The sequence below is a fragment of the Andrographis paniculata genome, unplaced genomic scaffold, assembly GCF_009805555.1.
Source record: "Andrographis paniculata isolate CXL003 unplaced genomic scaffold, ASM980555v1 Contig5END, whole genome shotgun sequence".
In the NCBI taxonomy this organism is placed as follows: Eukaryota; Viridiplantae; Streptophyta; class Magnoliopsida; order Lamiales; family Acanthaceae; genus Andrographis; species Andrographis paniculata.
The window spans coordinates 1,087,428-1,111,124 of NW_026137595.1; the positions used below are offsets into that span (position 1 = coordinate 1,087,428).

At 30.9% G+C, this 23,697-nt stretch overlaps 3 protein-coding genes across 7 annotated transcripts; 1 reads left to right on the forward strand and 2 right to left on the reverse strand.

Annotated features, from left to right (window-relative positions):
- Positions 1-6,006: 6,006 nt before the first annotated feature.
- LOC127259168 (protein LONGIFOLIA 2-like) lies at positions 6,007-9,290 on the forward strand. The gene is made up of 4 exons (XM_051286314.1): positions 6,007-6,327; positions 6,414-7,844; positions 7,932-8,124; positions 8,574-9,290. Exons 1-4 carry the CDS (start codon positions 6,175-6,177, stop codon positions 9,155-9,157), a joined length of 2,361 nt encoding a protein of 786 aa, XP_051142271.1. The 5' UTR covers positions 6,007-6,174; the 3' UTR covers positions 9,158-9,290.
- A 104-nt stretch (positions 9,291-9,394) lies between these two features.
- Positions 9,395-14,318, reverse strand: LOC127259169 (beta-carotene isomerase D27, chloroplastic). 3 transcript variants are annotated; one of them, XM_051286317.1, is made up of 8 exons: positions 14,022-14,318; positions 13,721-13,860; positions 12,231-12,323; positions 12,061-12,122; positions 11,859-11,965; positions 10,894-10,986; positions 10,718-10,793; positions 9,395-9,438 (listed from the first exon to the last, which is right to left on the reverse strand). In XM_051286317.1, exons 1-7 carry the CDS (start codon positions 14,305-14,307, stop codon positions 10,753-10,755), a joined length of 822 nt encoding a protein of 273 aa, XP_051142274.1. In that variant the 5' UTR covers positions 14,308-14,318; the 3' UTR covers positions 9,395-9,438; positions 10,718-10,752. The 3 variants fall into 3 exon arrangements, with proteins under 3 accessions (XP_051142274.1, XP_051142273.1, XP_051142272.1); XM_051286316.1 differs by lacking the exon at positions 9,395-9,438 and adding an exon at positions 9,877-10,142; XM_051286315.1 differs by lacking the exon at positions 9,395-9,438 and having other exon boundaries at positions 9,877-10,793.
- Positions 14,319-16,788: 2,470 nt separating this feature from the next.
- On the reverse strand, positions 16,789-18,952 carry LOC127258663 (probable histone H2A variant 1). Of its 3 annotated transcripts, none has more exons than XM_051285590.1 (3): positions 18,754-18,952; positions 18,314-18,444; positions 16,789-17,443 (listed from the first exon to the last, which is right to left on the reverse strand). In XM_051285590.1, exons 2-3 carry the CDS (start codon positions 18,428-18,430, stop codon positions 17,147-17,149), a joined length of 414 nt encoding a protein of 137 aa, XP_051141547.1. In that variant the 5' UTR covers positions 18,431-18,444; positions 18,754-18,952; the 3' UTR covers positions 16,789-17,146. The 3 variants fall into 3 exon arrangements, with proteins under 3 accessions (XP_051141547.1, XP_051141548.1, XP_051141546.1); XM_051285591.1 differs by having other exon boundaries at positions 18,314-18,436; positions 18,700-18,952; XM_051285589.1 differs by having other exon boundaries at positions 18,700-18,951.
- Between the last annotated feature and the right edge of the window lie 4,745 nt (positions 18,953-23,697).

Sequence of the window (23,697 nt, forward strand, 5' to 3'; positions counted from 1 at the left end):
AAAAAAAATTATATTGAGTTATACGGTTATAAATTTGATAAATGATTTATATTTTTTATATATGTTTAAAATGAATAAATTTACTAAAAATATAAATGAATCATCTTTAGTGGACGTATAAAAAAAAATGGTCATCTCTCTCCGTCCACTTACAAGAGTTACATTTACAGTCATTGTATATATTTGTATATTTTTTATACAAATATTATTATATTAGCATTATAATACATAATTATAAATATTTTATTATTTTTTTTCGATTTGTACTACGTTTTAATATAATAATTAATATTCAAATATCAGCACGACAAAAAAAAAATGTAACTCTTAAAGCGGGCGGAGAGAATGTTAAATATTCTTTTATAAAAATAGAATATATACTTCCTTCGTCTCGGGCCCGATGACAAAAAGGTAGAAATATGATATTTTAAATAGCGTAAATTAGTAAGTTATTAATAATAAGTTATGATATTATTTTATTATTTTTTATATAAATATTGTTGTTGATATTTAAATATTTTTATCACTACACCTCAAGAAGATATATACTTATATAAATATTATTTTGTAAAAAAAAAAATTATTTAACACTTCATATGTCCCATAAGACTTCAGCATTATGCTACATCTAAATTTTGGTTACTATTTTATTAGTTAATATATATATATGAATATATTAAATATTAATTGAAAAAATCGGATTGAGTCAGGCACGGCTCGATCTTAAATATATTAAATATTAAATGAGCATAACTCGGTTTATTGGCGTATTGAGTTAGGTAGAGTTCGAAAAAACTATTGCCTATTTTTTTAGGCTCACAATTTGTTATATCGGATCAAATTTTTTTATTGTACATGTTTTTGCCATCTTTTTATAAGAGGGATAGAAAGAGTAATTTTTTTTATATATATAATATAAAAATCTGCAATTGCTATATTTGAATTTGTACATGTAAACTTTTAATTTAATCTAATATCTTATAAATTAAGTTTGATAAATAAATAAATAAATAATTACGCTAGGATAAGTGAATAGTTTACCACATCTGGAATTGATAGAGTATATAATAATTGAAAGTATAATTTATGTATGTATAGAATAGAATGCAGAAAGTACAGTGCAGTGTAATGAGAGAGAGAAAGTTGAAAGCGAAGCGGTCAAATTTGTAAGTATTGATGAATGTGGCCAGTCAGGATCAGACTCACTCACTCAGGTCTCTTATTATTACTATCATCACCATCATTATTATTATTATTATTATTATTATTACTTTCGCAGTATTTACCATGTACATCTTTTTATTATTATTGTTGTTTCAAATTAAAATAAAAAATCATACATTCATTGGATTATTATTTATATTTATATATTTTTAATATAAATATTTGTAATTTTTTATAATTTTTTTTTCAAGCAAACGTATTAATAATAAAATTTAAAAAAGAATAATTTTACTTTAAAAAAAAAAACAGTTGATGTAAATAAATGGGTGTGAGTGTGTTTGTTTTTGAGATTTTGATTTTAATTTTATTACTCTAGTCTAGTTTTTACAAAATAATAATAATAATAATAATAATAATAAATTATTATATACGGTTAAGACTGGGTCAATATTTTACGGTTTGGATTAAGCCCGTAAGAATTTGGTTTTGAACTTTTCTTCGAAATGTCTTACAATAGTGGAGTTAACTAGTGGAGTTACTGTGATCTATAAAGTATTTAATTTAATATTTTACAAAAATAAATAAATAAGTATCTTAAAATGTAAAAGATTTAAAAATAAAAAACAGAATAAAAATCACCTAAGAAATACTACATTCTATAAAAACACAAATCTATGGTTTGCTGCTTATTCACTCAATATTAATTTATTAAATATATAAACGAATAAAGTAGTAAAATTTGCATTACCAACGTACACCGAGCCGTACATCTTTGATCATCTTCTTCCAAGAACATAATATATACTTATTTACTAGCAAAAAAGGAATTCTCTTGTCCTTTTTCCAATTCATTTTGGAAATCATTAGGTGGTTTCGTCTTGTTGAATTATCGTTTCACCTAAAAGCTCAAATTATTAGGAAAATACAGTCATTAATCATATATTTGCAAACGAGAATCTCCAACACGTCTCACCATGTCGGATGCTGAATGACCGTTTCACCTAAAAGCTACGCCATTTTTTATTTTTCTTTCATGTCTTTCAAGTGTTGGATTTGAGAAAATGCCAATAAAGATAGCAGATCCAGCACTTGAAGGACATGAAAGAAAGAATGTGATGTAGTTACAACAAACTCTTACTGGAATCAGAACAATGCTAATTTCAACGAAGTCAAAACAATGAGACTCTTACTAGAGTCGGAACAATGCTAATTTCAACATAGTCAAAACAATGTGACTCTTACTGGAGTCGAAAACAATATGACTTTCAACGCAATCGTAAACAGAACTACGAAAAAACGTGACAAACATATCGCAAAGATATACGCATACATGATTCTCATATTCAAAGGTAGATAGAAACCAATTACAATCTTTCATTCATGTAGACGATTGTGGCTACACCATTTTCGATCCTTCTTTCATGTCTTTCAAATGCTAGATCTGCGAGATTTGAGGAGATGCCTTTAAAGATTGCAGATCCAGCACTTGAAGGACATGAAAGAAGGATAGAAGATGATGTAGCTACACCAAACTCTTACTGGAATCATAAACAATGTTACTTTGAACGGAGTCAAAACAATGGGATTCTTATTGGAGTCGAAAACGATATGACTTTCAACGCAGTCGAAAACAAAGCTATGGAGAAATGTGAGACATATCGCAGAGATATACAAGTACATGATTCTCGTATTCAAAGGTAGACCAAAAATCAATTACAATCTTTCATTCATGTAGACGATTGTAGCTAAGCTATTTTCGATCTTTCTTTCATGTCTTTCAAGTGTTGGATCGGCGAGATTTGAACAAATGCCTCTAAAGATGACAAATCCAGCACTCGAAGGACATGAAAGAAAAATAGAAAATAGTGTAGCTACAATAAACTCTTACTAGAATCGAAAATAATGTTGCTCTCGACGGAGTCAAAATAATAAGCTTTTTACTGAAATCGAAAACGACATAACTCTCAACGCAGTCGAAAATAAAGCTATGGAGAAACATGACAGACAAATCGCAGAAATATGTGCATACTTGATTCTCATATTCAAAGATCGACTAAAATAAAATTTCTAAATGAAATCAAAATCAAAATCAGAAACAAAAAATTAGTAATTATACGAAGGATTTCAAAATCGAAAGACCTCTGGATACATTCAACTATTGTCCTCATCTACTAAAGCCCGCCTATTAAGCTATGGTTCTCTTTGTTTGAAGGATTTTGAAGGATTTCCACTATTCATCCAATTTTTTTCCCCCAAAAACATCAAATCAAACACCTATTTTTCATTTTTTATATTATACTAAAAATCAATTTTACATTCAAAACATCACATCAAACCCTATTTATATCACATCATACAACTATTCAAATTCAAAATTTTTATTATTCAAATCCCAATCCAAAATCCAAACCCCCAAACAAACACACCCTAAGTAAATTAAAAAATTAAATAGATAAAATAAATATCCTTTCAAATTCAAATAGTACGTTATTTATGGGCGTGATGCCACCATTTAGCAAGGGTGCTAAAAATTCTGATTCCTTTCTTTTTACATTATGTAAATATATATAAGTCTATTTATATTTTGAATATTATGTGTCGATAACTCATATTCTGTTGTCGCAATATTAAAACGATACTTATAGATTCAGTGACGAAACTAGCATCTAAATTTTTGGGGGGCAAAATATTATAAATTATTTAATATTTAGCTAATAAATTTAAATACATAATAATGACAGAATTATATATGAATTTATATAATTTTGAGAACAAATTATATATAAATACATAAAAATTAAAATTTTTAATACTAAAAAAATTATAAAAAATTTGGCTTTCAGATCCGTCCCTGCTTATAGTTATTCCACAAATAGATACCCAAATGCAAATCTGTACTAATAAATGCCTACCATGTCTGACACGTGTAATAATTATTCATTCTATAACCCCTTACTTAAAATATACCATTCCCTGGCAACTATGTTATATAATACCACTCACTGCCAACTTAAGTTAATTCACTGTTATAACTAACGAATCATTACTACTTACCCATTAACACAAAAATAATCGTACACATACAGAACCAATATCAAATAAAATATAATTATTTTTATCCGTCAAAATTATATAATTAAATTTATATATAATTTATACGTGTGTTAAAATTATATTATTCTTTTTTTTATGTTAACTAAATTTACACTTAATTAATTAATAATAAATATTTCTTTTTAATGCAAAAATTTATGATGAATATAATTAGTAAATAATTAAAAATTTATTAGTAAAAAAGAATTATGTATAATAAAAATAATTTTAAATTAAAATTAAAATAATTAATTGGATTAATTAAAGTGTATAATTTTTTTAAAAAAAAATAACAGAATAAATGAAACAGACATAAATAGAAATGTGGACATAATAATTGATAAATGGGACAGAGGGAATAATTTTTTCCACTTAAAATGGTATTATTTTTATTTTAATAAATAATTACAGCAGTTGTCATTCAAAATATTTTTTGACACTTTATCAGAGTGGGTCCGTAAAAAATCGGATGAGTTCTCCGACTTTCTTAAAAAGAGATCCGAAATGATGTTCGCAAAATATAATAAATAAAAAAGAGAAAAAATGACAAAGATAAAAGGAGAATTAAGCAATCAAGTCAAAAGAAGATAGACAAGAAATTAAAGAAAAAAAAAAAAGAAAAAAGAAACCAAATAGACTGCAAAAAAAAAAAATATAATGAGAAAAAAAATAAATTGCATAAAAATTAAAACTTATGGGAAGAAAACAATCTGAAAAATTGAATGAATTCTCCAACTTCCCTTAAAAAATCTGAAATCATGTTAGTAGAAAAAGATAAAAGAAGAATAATACATAAAAATAAAATAAAGACAGATAAGTAATTAAATAAGAAAAATAAAAGAAAACCAAATAAGAAAAAGAAAGAAACCAAATAGGCCAACAAGAAAAAAAATAATGAAAAAAAATATAAATTGCATAAAAATCAAAATTGTGTGGGAAAAGAGGAAATGAAACGACCGTGTGTTTTCTTACCTCTATTTATAATATTATCTATTAAATTTTGATTTGGTTAAAATTCTAATTTATTCAAATATATCAATATTTTAATAATTTATTCAAAATTATAAATATTTTATTTCAAATAATATTTTGAGATAATAATAATATTAAATAAAATAATTAGAGAATTAGATGATTTGACGAGAGATGAACATATATTTATTTTTTATTTAAATAATATAACGAAATAAAATATAATAATTAATTATTTTTACATTTGAAAATATTGCGTTAGACAGAAAAAAAAAAGGAAAAATCTTGCTAGGTATGTTAAGGGGAGGAGTATAATAGGACGAAAAATAATAATTAGTTTTTAATCTCTGTATCTAAATAAATTTAGAAAAACACTTGCTAGTTAAAAATATTTATATATCATTTGACTTCTAATTTACTTCTTAATAAAATTATTTTTATATTTTCTATAATATTCAAAGAGATATGACATAACGATTATAAATTTTGTGAATACATATTTTTTGAAATTAATTTTGTGACATATGTAAATATAAAAATAAATAAATAAAAGAAAAGAAAATAATTGAACTACAGTGTTAATAATAATGACCGGTGCAATTGGGCGGGCGGGCTTTCGGAATTCAAGAATACGGATAAGTGACACGTGGAACCCATACTGTAGAGACGGTGGGTGACCTGGATTTGCTAAGCGCACTGTGTGTATATATATATGTGCAGCATTTTCGGGGGGAAATATATGGAATTATATCACCCACGGGGACACACACACAGCTCACCTCATTCCATGCCTTACCGGGAACGGGGGATGAACCAGTAAACTCACCCGCCCGTGACTTTAGCCAAACCCACCGGAGATTTATGGCAATGGAAATGGAAATAGCGTGCTTGCCTATGCCTGGGTATCACTTTCAATTTCAATTCCAATGTCCGTGAGTGAAGGCAATGGCGGTGAGGTTAGAACGCAACCGAAGTTTGGGGAAGCAGGAGGAGAAGCAGCAGATGGGATGCGTAGCTGCTTTGTTTCAGCTATTCGATCGCCGCCAGATTCTGACCGGAAAACGCATCGGTTGGGCGAAGCGCGACCAATCTTCGCCGGTGAGATGTGAATTTCTGGATGCGGTTTTCGGTGATGGTGAATGAATTTGTTGTTTCACTCATCGTTTTTTTTTCTTGTCTTCTAGATCGCGGATACGACGACGTCGTCGGAGTCGGAGAGGTCGGCGGCTTCGTCGGCTTCGCCTCCGGCGAAGCCGAGGAGAATCGGGGAGGAGAAGGCGCCGTACTGCTTGTTAGCGCCGCCGAATCCAGTACGGTCGAAACAGAAACCTCCTACGACTGAGGAGCTCCGATCGACAGTGGTGGCGGTGGCGGAGTCGCCGTCCAAGTCACCGATTCGTCCTCTTCCGGTATTTGAATTGAGAGACGGTGGCGGTTCGTCGTGGAGGTTTTGGAAGGAAGCACCGAGGCTTTCGTTGGACAGTAGAGCAACTACAGATGCCAAAGGAGGTCTCCATCCGAAACAAATCCGCACCGGCGCTTCCATTCTCTCGGCCGCCGACGGTCGAGACGGTGTTACGAGCGATGTTGCGTCCGACGAAAGCCAGCACCACCGCTCTCCGAGTGTCGTCGTCAGGCTCATGGGGCTGGAGCCATTTCCAGATTCAAACATCGTCTCAGAACCTCAATCTACGCCGGAGCTTCGAAGATCAGCCTCCGAATCTCGACTCTCTCGAGAGATTTCTGCCTCTAGACTAATCGCAGACAGAAGCAATCCTTCCAACAAGCAGCCAACAAAAACTCAATCCACCGCTGTGAAAGCCAACCAGCCAATGGAGGCGCGTTATTCAGATCCGAGGAGCTATTCTCCGAACAATACAGCCGCCGCTGAATCGCGCAAACCTTTCAGGAGAGGCAGCTTCGATTCGGAAGACTTCTTCTCGGAGCCAAAACAAAAGGCATCACTCTACGAAGAGGTTGAGAACAGACTGAGAATGAGAGGAGTTAGCGAGGACGCCGAAGATTTGGAGACATTGAAACAAATCCTCGAAGCCTTGCACCTAAAAGGACTCCTCCGTTCCAGAAAACCGCCGGAGCAAAATCGAATCAAACGCCGGAGCATTATCCCCGACGCATCAACAACCGTCGTAACCACGCCGTCGAGATTGCCAGCATCGTCTCCAATCAATCGAAGGACGAGAAGTGATTCTTCTGCGACGAATGTTCCAAATCAACGCCGCGGCCTCCGCCATAACAGCATTGCCGGAGAAAATTCCGCCCCGCCGAGTCCCAAACTTGAACGGAATATCCGAAGTCCGACCAGGAGAGCAGGTGAGAGACAATCGAACTCACCGGTGAAGCCTAAACCAGTGAACGCTGAAAAACAGAGGAGAATAAACAAACCGGCGGAGGGCCGGAGACCGGATCCGGTTCAACCACGGAAACTCGGCAGCAGGCCTGATCCAACGGCCAACCGCAAGCCGCCAAGGAGCAAGAAACCAACGGCTGTGATTCAGAAAGATAAGAAGATCACAGCCGTTGTTTCTGCAGAGGATGAATCATCAACATCTTCCATTTCAGGGAGCAGCATCACTACATCCGCAGATGCTGCTGAGGTAAAGCAATGCTGGATTAGGATTAATTATCTATATCTCAATCACGTTAATTATCATATAAAAAACTACTCTTATAATTGTCTGCAGAGGTCAAAAGCAGGTGAACACAAAGAGGACAAGAAATTGTTGGAGGGAAGTGATAAGCTGATCCACAACATAGTCGAAACGGCAAGCGATACGCAGCCGAGCCCCGTCTCGGTTCTCGACTCATCATTTTACAGGGATGAGCTGGTGATCCCTTCACCTGTTACAATGAAACACAATGCCACTGACTTCAAAGGTAAAAACTTGACTATCGATTTAACAAATTTCCGGTAAAATTTCTAGCCGCGGCGATTTTAACTGCTAATGATGAAGTGAGCATTTGTTAGATCAGATGGTTATAAATCATTGGTACGTTGATGCATTAGATGTGCTCCCAGAAACTTGTTGGTGTCCTATAGCCCAGTTGAATGAATTGGTCCAGTCTCTGTTGTGTGTATGTGGAACCAAATCTGATGTCTCCATAAATAATGCAACTAGCCTTTTGCCAATGAACTAGTGACCACAAAGTGACTTTCTATGTGGTCCTTTACTAATATATTGATGATGATGGTGAGCTTATATTTGTCATTATTATAACCCTTTTCTTCTACTTATGAAAATGACACTGCATTAGCTTTCCCATTATGGAAGAACTTCCAAACCTTGTGTTTATTTACCAATCTGATGTTTTATTTATTGCAACAGACCACTCCGATGAATTAGAAGAAAGATTATGGAGTCCTACGGTTTCTTCCATTATGTCTAAACACGAGGAAGATTGTAATAATCTTAATTACATCTCGGATGTCGTCATCCGGACAACACATTGTTTCCGGGAGGTATCAGATAACTTTCTGCTGCTAGAGAAGCAGCAGTATCTAAAGGGAAAGGACATGTCGAAGCTCTCGACAATGCAGAGGAAAGTTATCTTCGACGTAGTCAATGAAATCCTCGACAGGAATGAGGGATTGCCCCCATGGAGTGTGATGAATCAACGCATCACGAAACCATCCGTTGACGAGGTCTGGTTGGAGTTTCAAAGAATTCAAGTGCAGAATATAGGTGAGGATATGTTTGACACCATCTGTGGTGTCTTGAAGAAAGACCTCGCCGGGGATGGCGTAACTGGTTGGAGTTTTAACCAGGTGGAGATGTCGGAGATGGTTTTGGACATCGAACGGCTGATATTCAAGGATCTAATCGGTGAATCAATTAGAGATATGGTGGCTTTGGAATCAAGAAACATTCTATCATCCATCAAGCCTAGGAGGAAACTGGCTTTCTTATGATCCTAATTGTTATTGTTAGCCAAACAGGGGATTTTGCATAGTGAAGTTCTAAGACTTAGATAAATGTTAGACTGTGATGACATAAGTTTTTACTAAGCTGTAAAATAAGTTCTCACACCAACGAAAGCTGCATTCGTTTTCATCATATAAAACAATGTTCAATCTAATTTATTTATTTTCAAATGTGTACACAAATCAATCTCTTCAGAGATACTACAGAAAAACACACAGAGGCATCTTTTCATGGTTTTAATGCTTCTGATGAGTCCAGGCCAGCCAACCTCATTTATAATATGTCACAGGAAAATAAAATAAAATAAATGTATATAGAGAAACAAAATGATTAATAAAATCTTAGATTAATAAACTTAAGAAAAATGAAGAGTGGAAAGTGTGGTCAGTTTGCTCTAAAGAAGGGCACACATTTTAGGGACCCCTGTCATCCCAAACAGGGCACAGGTTACCTATGTGAATACATTATACACATGATGGTACTCTGCCATGCCACATGCTACTGCCCTCTACCACTTTCTTTTCTTTTTTAGAGTATTTAATTTTCTTGATTGCTACACATTTCCCTCCAAAAAAATAAAACTAATTAAATTAAAAATATATATATGTACATGTGATGGCAATCCCAAGAAAGTTAAACTTATGCAGAGAAGTCATTAAATTGCAGGGCCCAAGCCAGTGGGCTGCCTGCCTTGTCCTGCCCATGCATCCTCCAAGCCCATCACATTTGTAAGATATTATTTTTATATATTAAAGTTCAGAGTGAAACTGTATACATGTCTCTCAGGTGTATAAATTATAATCAGGTAATCATTCGATAGATTTAGTGTGATCATGACAAATTATTATTCTTCACACAGGGCAGGTGCTAATTATTCAAGAATTCCACCAATTTCCATGGCAATCTTTGGTGAAGACAACAAGATTAGCTAATAGGACAATATATGAGCCTCACTTCACTTGTCCAGTTGTCCTAATCCCAGACAGAAAAGAAAGCACATAGATTTAATCAGTGCCAGCCACTTATTAGTGAGTGAGAGTGGGGAGCACTGTGAATTGTGAAACCCCACATTTGCTGTCTACAAACCCCACAACACAATCCTCAGTCAAAGCACTTTTGCAGGGCGAGAATATATAAATAATATTGTGGGTTAAGCCTAAATAGTAATAAGAAGTTTTTCTTCATCTAAGGCACCAAAGAAATGTCCAATTCTTGAACAGTGAATCTATGAAATCCTGATTCAGGAATTGGCTTTCATCGTACTCGTGGGGTTATCATGTTGATACTACTATGGTATGGTGTGCTCACTAAGGATTTAAATGATGGCTGATTTGGTCATCACATCCACTACTACTTAAACTTAGGATCCTCAATCTATAATTAGCTGTCATAAGCTGTGATGTAAGGATGAGCTAATTAAGAGTGAAAGTTTTCACAACTCAAAGGCTCTACCATTGGCTTAGAGATATTTGAAATCATATCATGAATTGATAATCCATAGTGAAACTAACAAATCAGAATTATTTTAGTTGGATGATTAAACTGACCTTTGTTTTCCATTGTTTGATTTCTTTAAGAAAGCTTACTTGGTGCAGTTCTTCTGATGCCTCCCGGAGGACTTACCTGTATGAATATATATATAAATTACAGTCCAATAATTATTAAGACAAATAGTATATATATATATATATATGAGGTTGCAATAATTAAGTTGATATCTCACATTGCTTGTAACATGGCTGTGTGAATGCTGGATCTAAGGATTGTGCGGGTGGCTCCTGACCAAATTTCATGTCACAGCTCATATCATCAAAATCTGCAGCACAGATTTAAGAGTCCCAAATTGAGAAAATTAATGAAGATGGGCAAAGAAATACAGTCATAGATTGTGGATTGTTCGGACTGAGAAGAAGCCATTGGATTTAATAGGAACAGAATCATTAAAGAAACAGTTAAGATTAATAGGCACATTGTTTGTTCATATATAGCTGCAATTGCATCACAACTCACAAGGTGGACCATTCAAATTATCCCTTGTTGGCCTACAGTCATGGCCATTGCTACACTAGACAGTAGACACCCAAATAATAGTGCACTTACTATTTTTGCCTCTTGGAAAAACAACACCCTCAAAAATTTCCCTTAGAATCCACAGGTCAACAATTATTGTGTTACAATCAAATCATATATATGTATACATACACGGGCTACTTAAGCGCTGAGTGATAACACATTGTAATGATATACACAATCTATGGTTGTTGTCGAATATATATTACACATTGTGTTATGTTAATATGTGATATTTGCTTAAATCAACTGTAACATGTGCTATATGAACTATTATACGTGCTATGAGTTCATGTGCTAATATCAATAATAACATATGCCGGTGGACTATTATCATGTAGTTCACATATTGAATATGTTGTCTATGTTGTGTTATGATAACATGAGATATTCACTAAGATCAACATAGACATATATCGTGTGGACTATTGTTATATACTATCAGTTTAATATTAGATTGTTTTACATTTATCTATCTGTTATGTGTTATTCATATAAATGCGATGTACTATCACTAAAGTACCGAATCATTCGGCACCCTAATACAAGTTTGCAAAAATGTAATGAGATTGTGATGATATAAAAATTACTAAAAGTTAGCACTAGTGAAATGCTTACTGGGGACCATGTAGATTGGCATTCCAAGGGACTCCTTAATGAACGTTTGGGAAGGCATCTTGCAAAGGTTAGTGCACATGCCTACACAATTTGTCTCCTCCAAAAACCTGTCCCAATTTCAATTATTTCTCTTCTCATCCTAAATATGTCTGTATAAATTAATAATAATGATAATAATTGAGAATCATTGATGTGTGTACACCTGCATTTTGGTATGTGCACAACACTTTTCTCTTTTTTCCCATCAAACTCTGCCTCTCTAACCTTCCAAGAATTCCAAATATTGTCTAAGAAAGCAGTATATAAGTAGGCCTGAATAGAAATCGAGAACAATCAAAAACCATATATATATATATATATATGCATATATACCTCACAGGGACCGACTAACCAAGCGAAGAAAAACGTGGTGAAGACGGCGAAGTATTCCCTAGCAAATTTAGATGGTTTTAGCACTGTCTTGATCTGCCAACAAAAAAAACAACCTTTGCATTAAACTACGTGTTGATTCTTGTTCCTAGTCAGTGTTTGTAACAGCAAATAATATTCTTATTCCTATGTTGTTTATATGCACATGTTGTTATGCTTGAATAAGTTAACAAATTGGACGATCATGTTTGGTCAAATATCTACAGAAAAGTCCCAAAAATAATGAAGGAAATGGAGAAAGCAGGTCCCATTACACATTTCCTAATCCTAAATGGAATGGAACGGTACAGAGATACATATGCCACTATCTAATATTGAATAATCTTCAAAAGGGAATGAAATCTGTTCTCTCTAATTGTGTGCTGATCACAATTAAATATTCATAATTTGATTAAAATAGCTTAGTTGTTGATTGTGATCTTACACTAATTGAATGGAATATATTAAACATATATACAGGTTTTGTTTATCAACTACTCATGTATAAACTATCTATCAATTTTGTATAGTTTATGTGACTCGGCAAGTAAGGTTTGAAGTCATAAATTTGTCGGCCACATCAACTCTCCGCTATTCTCTTACGGGCAATCCATTTGTTTGAAACCCTTCTTGAAGTTCTTTGGCTCATAATTTAATAAACAAATATCAATTAGTCATATTCATCGTAAATCTGGCATAGTATTGTAATTATTATTCATGGGGAAACTGTGATACAAATAATAATGCTCTAATTTAAGTGGAGTATAGTATTTTATTTTTAAATTCAAGATCAATCTATTTTTTATTGAAAACATCTTCTAAATTTATACTCATTTGACTTAATATGAATTTTTTAAAAAATAGATAAAAATAAAAAATTCTAAAAAAAATAAGAAAAATTGTATATATTTACTTAAAAATAAAAATAAAATAAACATAAATTTGGATAAAATAAGAATATTATTTTACTTTTAAGTTATATATATATATATATGAAGTAAGGGTAATATAGAAAATTATGTTAGTAAAAAGATGATAAGATGGTGCGAAGATAGTCCTTAGTCATAGATTCTTAAGTTATAAATTAAAATAAATAATAAATTGGGATTTATAAAGTTTTTGGGATTTTCTTTATTAGATATTAGAATTTGTAAAAATATTATTAAATATTTTTTTTTGCTGTTTTGTAAATATTTTTTTAATAAAACAAAGTAAATGTTAAAAAATAAAAGTAAAACATTTCTTTAAGTATTTTTTAGCTTGAATCATTATTAATTATATATGGTTAACAAACAGAAATTTTCCCAGTTTGGACCTTAAGAATTAATCAAGCTTTCCGCTCTACTTATGGTTGTCACGAACTAAATTAGGCTATTAAATTTGATTCTCTAATTTCCATGAATATTCTAGAATGGAATGAAAATTTTGGAATAGACACGGAGAAGAGAACTGACCAGTGAAAGTATAGGCTTGGGAATGGCCATTTCGAGTGTTTGAATAATAATCTGCCTTTGTTCGATTGGACTGAAATGCCTAGCGGCAACTGTTGCTGCTTCCACCAATCCGTCGTATCCACGCTTTTCGTTCCGCAGGCCTATCAGGTAATCAATTCTACATCAATATTGATTATTGAAACTCATCCTGAAACAATCGACGTTTTTTTTTCTGAAACGACGACGGTTACGATTTACGAAACGCGAGAGAGCTGATCGATCAGTTTCAGTATCTAAACAAGCAGTTAATCATGCGGAGTACCTGTGGAAGCTTGCAAGCAGTGAGAGAGATGATTAATGGCGAGGCGATCGAACAAATTGTCGTTGTACACAGTTTGCGATTGACGAGCAACTGACGAAACGTCGACGCTGTTGTCTGCGAGAGTCGATCGAATTCCAGTGGATTGAGATCGCCGGCGATGATTTTGCATGGAGACCGACCGATTGATTCGCGGTGGGAGAAAGGAGTCATGAGCGTTGTTGTACGGTTGCACGAGCGTCGCCTCCATACTTCGGCGGAACACGGCGGAGAGAGAGAGAGAGTTCATCGTCGCTTTTGGCTGAGAACAACCGTTCGTTCGTATATGAAAACAAACAAAGGCTTCCGCCATGGCATAATTTGAACGAAACGCATCTTTAGGTTAGTAGGAATCTACGCCCTTCGTTAATTTTTTATTTTTTATTTTTTTTGTCATTATTATAAATTTATACTTACTTTGGAAATTTTATTTTAAGATGTTATATTAATATTTACTTAATTTTTATTTTGTGAACAATATTTAATTAAACTTTCTATACATATGTATATTGGACGGAGTGTTGATACCTTTTTCAAATTGCCTAAAAAAATGGGATATTTTAAAATTATAAGGATACGAGTAATTTTTGGTTTTCAAATATTGAAGAAAATAAATATTTTTGTAAAATATTATTTTTTTATAATAGAAAAATACTTCATCCGTCCCACCATAATTGACACTATTTTTATTTTTGTCTATCCCGTAACAATTAACACTTTTCTATTTTTGTCTGTTCCGTAACAATCGACATATTTCTATTTTTGATAAAAAAAAAATATTAAACCAAAACATATTTAACAAAAACTTAATTAACTACATAACATACAAAACCTCTTTATTTCTACATTTTTCCTAAAAAAAAATAAATATTGTAATCTATATTTAAAACTACACATCTTTTATAAATCAAATTTTATAAAATTTGAGTTATGTTAATTATAAATAATCAAAAATATTTTGTTATTTACTTGTATTATAGAAGATTTTATTCTAATGATATTCATATTGCATATATTTTTTAATTGCTATATAATTTTTAAATATTTAAACATATATTTTAATTTTTTTAATCATATACATCAAATTTACTTTAAAACTTAAATATTACTCTCTTCGTCCCATAACAAACAAAGTATCCATTTTTCTATTTTAGTTCGTCCCATAACAAAGTATCCATTTTTTTTTTAGTAATTGTAATACCTAACATAACTTACAATATATTACACAAATGTCATTGCTTTTATATCACACATACTAATAAGATTATTTTAGTCATTTCTATTTTATTCTTACTATATCCCAATATAATATTAATTTTTATAAACTAAGTGCAAAAAGTAAATGAATATTTCTTTATGGGACGAAGGGAGTATTAATTATACAAAATAATATAATAATATGATAACTAATTATTATTAACTAATTAAACATCATCACCTTAAATACCGTCTCCCTAATCAAAGTGTTAATTCTGATGGGACATAGCGAGTACGTTTTAGTATAATATATGAAAAAAAAAAAAAAAAAAAAAAAAAAAAAAATTCTCTCTCATATCACCAACCAAATCATTTCTTACTAAATATATTATAGTACATCATTTGAATGTGTATCTATTGTATAATTATTTTAATATTAATAAATTATTTTTAAAAAAAATTGAGTTAACACGAACTTACAATTACCGTACCATAAGCCCATAATAAAAACTAACAAATTAATATTAGAACACCACTAAAATTATATGAAAAGTAAAATATAAAATATAAATTGTATTTAAAAACATAAACACACCCAAAAGTATTATATTCGCAATTTGCTGCACACAAGTATAAATAGACATTTTTATAGTTTTTTATCAATGACTTTTAAAATTATATTCTCTCCGTCCACTTGCCGTGTCCACCTTTTTATTTCATTTTAAAATTTTTAATTTAATTATTTTTAAATTTATTTACACGAATTAGTTATTTTTATCTTAATTTTAATTTATTTTTACTAATATATTTTTAATTATTTATTGATTATACTTCTCCAAAATTATGTAATACCTAGGACAAAGGGAGTACTTTATACATCATATAAAATATTCTTCTTTTACAAAAAAAAAAAATATCATTAATTTTTTATTTCTTGTCCAATAAAATTGATTGGACATTAAAATAAAAATAATAATACTAGTAATATTTTAATATCAAAATCAAATAAATTAAAATTAAAATAATTGATAAAAAAAACAAATAGAAAAAATAACAAATTAATTATTATTTGTTCAAGTAAATAATAAATTTGTGAGTTAATAAAATTGTCGTCACAAAAATAGATTATAAATACCCCTACTCCAAATTTATACTTTTAGCCTATCTCATTTAAAATACTAATTTCTAATTATAATAAAAATAATCATATATAATATCAAAATATTTCTAAGTTCTATAAAAGTATTTATTCTATTTTATACTTTCAAAAGCAAATATTCTATTTTATACTTTCAAAAGCAAAAATGTTATGAAATTATTTTTCACACTTTTAATAATTAATAAAATATATTTTTTTTTAAAGAAAAACAAATGTATACCTTCCACGTAGTAATATTATTAAAAAATTTCAAAAACTGCCAAAACTTTTATGAAAATAGAACCAAATATTTTTTTGGCCTAAAGATGCCATTTTGTCACTTGTGAAGCAACCGTACAGTTTCTTTGCATAGATAGAGTAAATAAAGCATAACTATTGATAAAAACAGCGACTAATTTCCAGGTCAACAAACGGCATTTCAGAATACAGATAAATATGGACCCAACATTCTAATCTTAATCTACTTCCTAAGAAATTAATCCAACGGCTGACAATCAATCAAGATTCTAAGCAAGTTCTAGCAACAGATACTAAAACACACAAGTTCAATAATAATGTCAAAGACAGCACAACAATCAACAAGCACACAGCTAACAGGAATCAACATGTGGTTCTAATGCCTAACAGACCTGAAAATGGAACCAAATCCAAACTGCCACAAATGTAGAAAGCTCCGAAATTCGATTTAACAAGATCATAAAGATAAGACAGAAAGAGTGGAGCATTGCATACTTCATTCTTTGGTGGTTTTGTTGATGAGGGATTTGTGAATGTGGGGAATCACACCACCACCAGCAATGGTTCCTTTGATGAGGGTGTCGAGCTCCTCATCTCCACGAATTGCAAGCTGCAAGTGTCGCGGGGTTATCCTCTTCACTTTCAGATCCTTGCTGGCGTTTCCGGCCAACTCCAGCACCTCAGCCGTCAAATATTCAAGGATTGCAGCAGAGTATACTGCTGCTGTGGCTCCAACTCTTCCATGTGCAGTGGTTCTTGATTTGAGGTGGCGGTGAATTCTGCCCACCGGAAACTTGAAAACAGAGAATATGCTTTGGTGAGATAAAACTGTGTTTTGAAGAGTATACAAGCAAATGATTATTAGTGGCCTGTGTTGTTAGATATAGAAAGCATTAGATGTAGCTGTAGAATATTGATTATGAGTGACAATAATTTTGAAGATTGGGAAATGACACAGGTTAGACAAAGTACTTAGCTATAGAATAAAAAGATATTTGAAAGTGAAGATCATAATGACATACAATGTTGCCTGTAAGGAAACAAGTTACAGAGAAAAACTGAGACAAATATAACAAATGAAAACATGTGCACCTGTGGTAATAATTGAGGGATAAATTTCATAGCCCTACATTACCTTCCTAATGTTCAAATCATTCATGAGATTCCTCTTAGGCAAAAGATAAAATATAATCCTCTTCAGACATGGTAGATGACATCTTATGACCAGAAACTACATAAAATCTATATAAACTATTGTCCAACTTTCGGGTTTCTTGCACTTCACACCAAAGTTTTCAATGCAATCAAGTACAGAGAATGTTTCATTAGGCTGCTTTTGGCTTCAGTTACTAAAGGATATATTTGCATAAGATAAATGAATTTCCAAACAGGAATGGATGGATTAATTATATATTATGAGAGACAATTCCAGGCAACAAAGATTCAACAATGCTTGAAAGTTGCCGTTTTCAAATCCTTCAATTTGGATACTTTTTCAAAAACACAAAGTGGTATCTTTATCCAACAAGTAAAGAACGTGTTCTACATCCCCAACAGCAGTAAGTCCTCATAAACAAGACAATATGGTCAAGAACAACAAGTGTAACGAAATCAAGCCAATCGAAGATTAAACAAGTCATAAATAGCAATCAGCGTCAGTTACCTGAAGTCCAGCTCGAGCGGACCTTGAAATAGGCCGCTTCTTGTCCTTATCCTTGTTAGCCGCCGCAGCCGCTGTTGTCTTCCCCGCCACAAGACCTTTTCCACCCTTTCCGGTCATACTCACCTTCAAAACTGATTCAATAACATATCTTTATCGTTTAACGCTTCATAAAACTAACAACCCTGAACGGATCTAAAACCCTAGGGCAAAAACTCGTCAACACACCAACAAACAACAGCCGATTCAAACAATACCAAAACTTCATAAACCCAAAAGCAGAACAAAACCCCCAAATCCCATCCAATCTAGCAAAACATTCAACCTCAATAGCCATAGCCAGCGCACACATAAAAAGCTTTAAAATCAAACAAGTCAACCAAAAATACCTCACAAATAACCACAGGAAGAATGAACTGGAGACGAGAAGAGACTTTACGAACCGGAAAGCCGAGAGGCGCTGCAGGATTCGCGAATTGTGGTACTGTTCGCAAAAATTTATCTTACCTCCACACGAAAGCCTTTTGAATCTGCAGTGCAAATTTTGGCGGTTGCCTTTGGGTGGGAAAAAAGCAATTTCAGCAGGTTCGAAAATTTTCCGTCTCGTCTGAATCTACTATTATGCCCTCCACCTTGCGTGCGTTGGTGGGAAACGAATTGCTTTATATCATTATCGGTTATCACTATCTGAATGGGCCTTTTTTTTTGGGTACGGTTTTAGGTCCTCAATTCTTCGGTTAATTCTCCTAAAAATTTTATTTGACAATTTGTTTTTTTTGTGAGTTTCCATTTATATATTTGTCCTTTTTAATTTTCTATTTATTCTTCGTAACTTTTTATTTATAATTTTATACACTGTCACCTATAAATTTTTAATTTTGCCTTCAAAATAATATTTTATTTATGATTCTATATACCTAATATAATTCAAATTTCTTAATTTGTGCAACCAATGATCAATTTTATTATTTCATTTTTCGCAAAATGACGACGAACGATACAAAATGTTCGAAGTACATATTCATTAACTTATTTTTATTTTATTCAATCAAAGATTAATGTTCTTTATAAATATTTTGTATTAAAATTTAATAGTTGTGAACATTTAACTATATATATATATATGTAATTTACTTGTAAGTATTTATATATATAATTAATTTATTTATTGTTTAACAGTATTTGTAAAATTGAGTATCATATACATTGATAATGGTAAAAAAATTGAAATTATATGGTAGTAATTAAGGATTATATATGAAAATAACAAAAAATAAATAAATAAAGGCATTGTATGAATTTTAAGTGAATGGGGAGTAAAGAAGAATAAATTAATAATAATAGGGTATAAAGAAGAAGAATTTAGTGTATATGGAGTAAATGGGAAATTGAATTTAGAATTAGGGAGTTTAATGTAAATCACCCTTCTGAATTTTGTGAAAATATAAAATATATTATATTTTGAATTTATTGTGTAGGGGTATACGATAATTGAAAGTGCAACTAATTAATGTTGACACAAAACTAACAGGATTAAACTTATACCTGAAACTGAAAGCAACAAGCAATTTGGGCCCAAATTCGGGGGCCTATCTCATGCATTTGGGCTCAGAAGATATATATATACACGTACCGAGAATGGAATTTCGGTGACACGTGTCACAATCTGGTGGATAGTATACTGAATCGACGCCGTTGGATGACATTGTACTATGATGGGCTGTTTGGTTCATTGATTTTTTTTGGTAGGATTAGAATTTCACAGTTGTGATGAGATTTATTATATTTAGGATTTGGAATCTCATATTATGTTTGGTTGGTAAAATGTTATGAGATTTATTATATTTAGAATTTAGAATCTCATATTATATTTGGTTGGTAAAATGTGATGGGATTTATATTTCGTAGATTTGGATTTTTTATATTCTAAATGACATAATTGTCCTCTTATGGATTTTATTTATTTCGACAAATTAAACCTCTAATTCATTATTAATATAAATTGAAAATATATCAATAATTTTATAGGATGACAATAGATTCTCGTAAACTCGAGACCCGACCGAGCCCGACCTATTTATTTGAAGTTGAGTCTAATTATTTGAGTATTAAGCCTGGATCCGGATCATAATCAGGGTAATATAATAATAACATGTCAACCATACATATCAAAAATTAATTTCGAATAATATAATTATATTAAAAATATTTTTTTAGTTTAACGTATTTATTATTTTATTAATATTTTTCTAATAAAATACATAAATTGTAATATACATTGGATCCGGTACATGTGTAATTTTAAATTAAAATTTAAGAATTGTAAAAAAAAAATGGATTTTTCGGATCCATCAAGTCTTACTGGGTATAGTCTCGGTCGGATCTAGTATAATCGGATCCAATTTAAATATCGGATTTAATAATATATATTTGGGATGAATATCCGTTCCAACATAATCCAACTTAGGGTAGTCCCTATAATTTTATAATTCAAACAAAATTTATAATAAATAATAATTTAAACAATAAATTAATTAATTTATTTAAAAAATATTATACAATATAAAATAATATAAATTTAATTAAGTATATAATTCAAATAATAATTAATGTTAAATTTATTTAATTTTTTATATAAATATAATACTATTTTTTTTTTATAAAAGGATATAAACGTAAAAATTAAAATTGCAAGAATAAGATTTAAAAGTAACAGGGTATCCCATTACAAAAAAAATCTCTTATTTGTAGGATTTTAGATCCTTTTTTCAAATCCCTTTAAATTCCACCTTTTTTTTTCTTAACCAAACATGGATTTCATAGGATTTTAAAATCCAAATCCCATGTAATCTCATCAAATCCTTGAACCAAACAGCCCCTTAAGGGTGTATTTGTTTTGGGGGATTGGATTGGATTTACACTGTTCATCCAATTTCTTTCTCTCAAAAACATCAAATCAAACACTTATTTTTCATTTTTAATATTATACTAAAAATCAATTTTTTATTCAAAATATTACATCAACACCTATTTATATCACATCAGACAACTATTCAAATTCAAAGTTTTTACTATTCAAATCTCAACTCAAAATCCAAACTCTCAAACAAACACACTCTTAAATTCTTTTCATCTATATATTATTCTCCTTCTGGCTAATTTGTCCACTTTAGAGACAATACGAAATTTTAGGTATTACTATATAATTTTTAAATAATTAAAAAATGTATTACTAAAAATAAATATAATAAAAATATTTATAAATTAAAATGACTAAATAGTTTAATTAAAATAAAAAATTATAATTTTTAAAATAATTTTGTAAAAAAAAAAAAATTATGTTGGACCGACAAATATAAAAAAAAATGGACGAATAAAATATTTTAAGACCTAGTTAAGATTTCAATTTCTTTATTTTCATATACAATTTTCGTCATAATTAGAAATATAATTCAGACCTTAAAGATTAGCATGCAAATATTTTAACACATTCTTACATCTAGTCATTTTAAGAACAATAGACTAGTCAAAAGTCATATCCATGAAATATTTCAAGCATAGAAAAAATTAATAAAAAATCAACAAATTAAGTACATTATTGTTAAGTTCATACATGATTCGAACTCAATACGAGCACCATGGCTCTTAAATCTGTCAAAATGGGTTGGTGGGGCGGATTGGCCCACAATCCACCATAACCCGCAAATAAGCAGGTTGTTTGCGGGCTAATCCGCGGCGGGACAGATCAAAATTTCATCAGTCCAACCCAATCCACCGGCGGATGGCGAGTTAAGCGGGCTAGCCCACATGTTTTTTAAAAATATTAAAAGAATATTACTATTATAAATATTTTCGTAATTAATATTTAAAAATAGCTAAATATAGTTTTATTGTAGAATTTAAATAATAAATATTTCAAAACAATTAACAAATATAAAAATTCTCAATTCTAAATATTATTAATTGGTGTATTTAAAAAAATTAATAATAAAAAATACTTCATTTTAAAAATAAATTATAATTAATTTTATGAATTTGTAAAATTATAAAATAATAAAATGGAAGAAAACAAATGATTTAAAATCAAAATAAATAACAATGTTATGAATAACATAGTTAGAGAAGAAAAACAACGTATAGATAATATTAATAATTTATTTAAGCTAATGATAATATAAATTTTATTTTATTCGGCTTAACTTATTTATAATGGTATGTTTGTAATTTATAAAAAATTAAAATATATTTTTATATTAATATTTGATTAGTTTTATTGTATTTTTTAATATGAAAAAATACATTTAGTTAGACGAGTGAGTACTAATTATTATATTTACTTGACCCGCAGGCTAACCCGCCGCACTGCGGGCCAACCCACCCTCAACCCGCGGCCTATGCGGATTGGCCCATTTAGGCTCGCATTTTAACGGGCTTAAAAAATCACAACCCGACCCTCCTTAAAAGTAAGACGGGGCGAGCCAACCCGACGAGCTCAGCCCATTTTGACGGCTCTGATGACTTTGGTACCATGTTAAGACGGGGATCCGGGGTTCCAACCTAAAACCAATTGGTTGTAACTGGAGTAGCCCTTCACCCCTTATAAGGCAGGAGAATCCCAACATTACATTCAACGTGGGATACTTAACAAATATGACCCCTAAAGGTGTGTTTGTTTAGAATTTTGGAATTTGAATAGTAAAAATTTTGATTTAGTGTAGTTATATAATGTGATATAAATAGGTGTTGATGTAATGTTTTTAATATAAATTTGATTTTTAGTATAACATAAAAAAAATAAAAAAATAGATATTTAATTTGATGTTTTTATGAAAGAAAAATTGGATGAATAATAAAATTGGGGATAATTCTCCAAACGAACGCACCTAAGTGTCTTGAGTTTGTATGGGCGGATAAGAAAAATAATTGTTCGATTGAAGGTGTTTGAATACATTGGACATATTTTAGATAAATATGATATACTGGAATATAAAACAATAAAATGTGTTTTATTATGATATCCAGTATTTTACATAATTTAATGTTGTAATTAAAAGATGAACCTCATTTTAAAATACTCATTAATTGAGATCTATGCGAACATTTGCATGATGTATTTGATTCTAATGAAAATTTACTTGATTTTGAATTTGAAAGTGTTTTATTGAAAATTAAAATTTTTTAATTTGAACTTGAAAATTTATAAAATTATCAACAAACAAAATCTCTAGTACTTAAAAAATTGTTCAGATTCCCTAATGATTTTATAAACTATTAGTATAACCCTTTGGTTGTCATTAATCAGCGGTGTTTGACTTACACGCATCCACACTGCGAATAAGTTTAGAATCTCAAGTTCTAAATTTTTTAAATTAAAATATATTCATTTA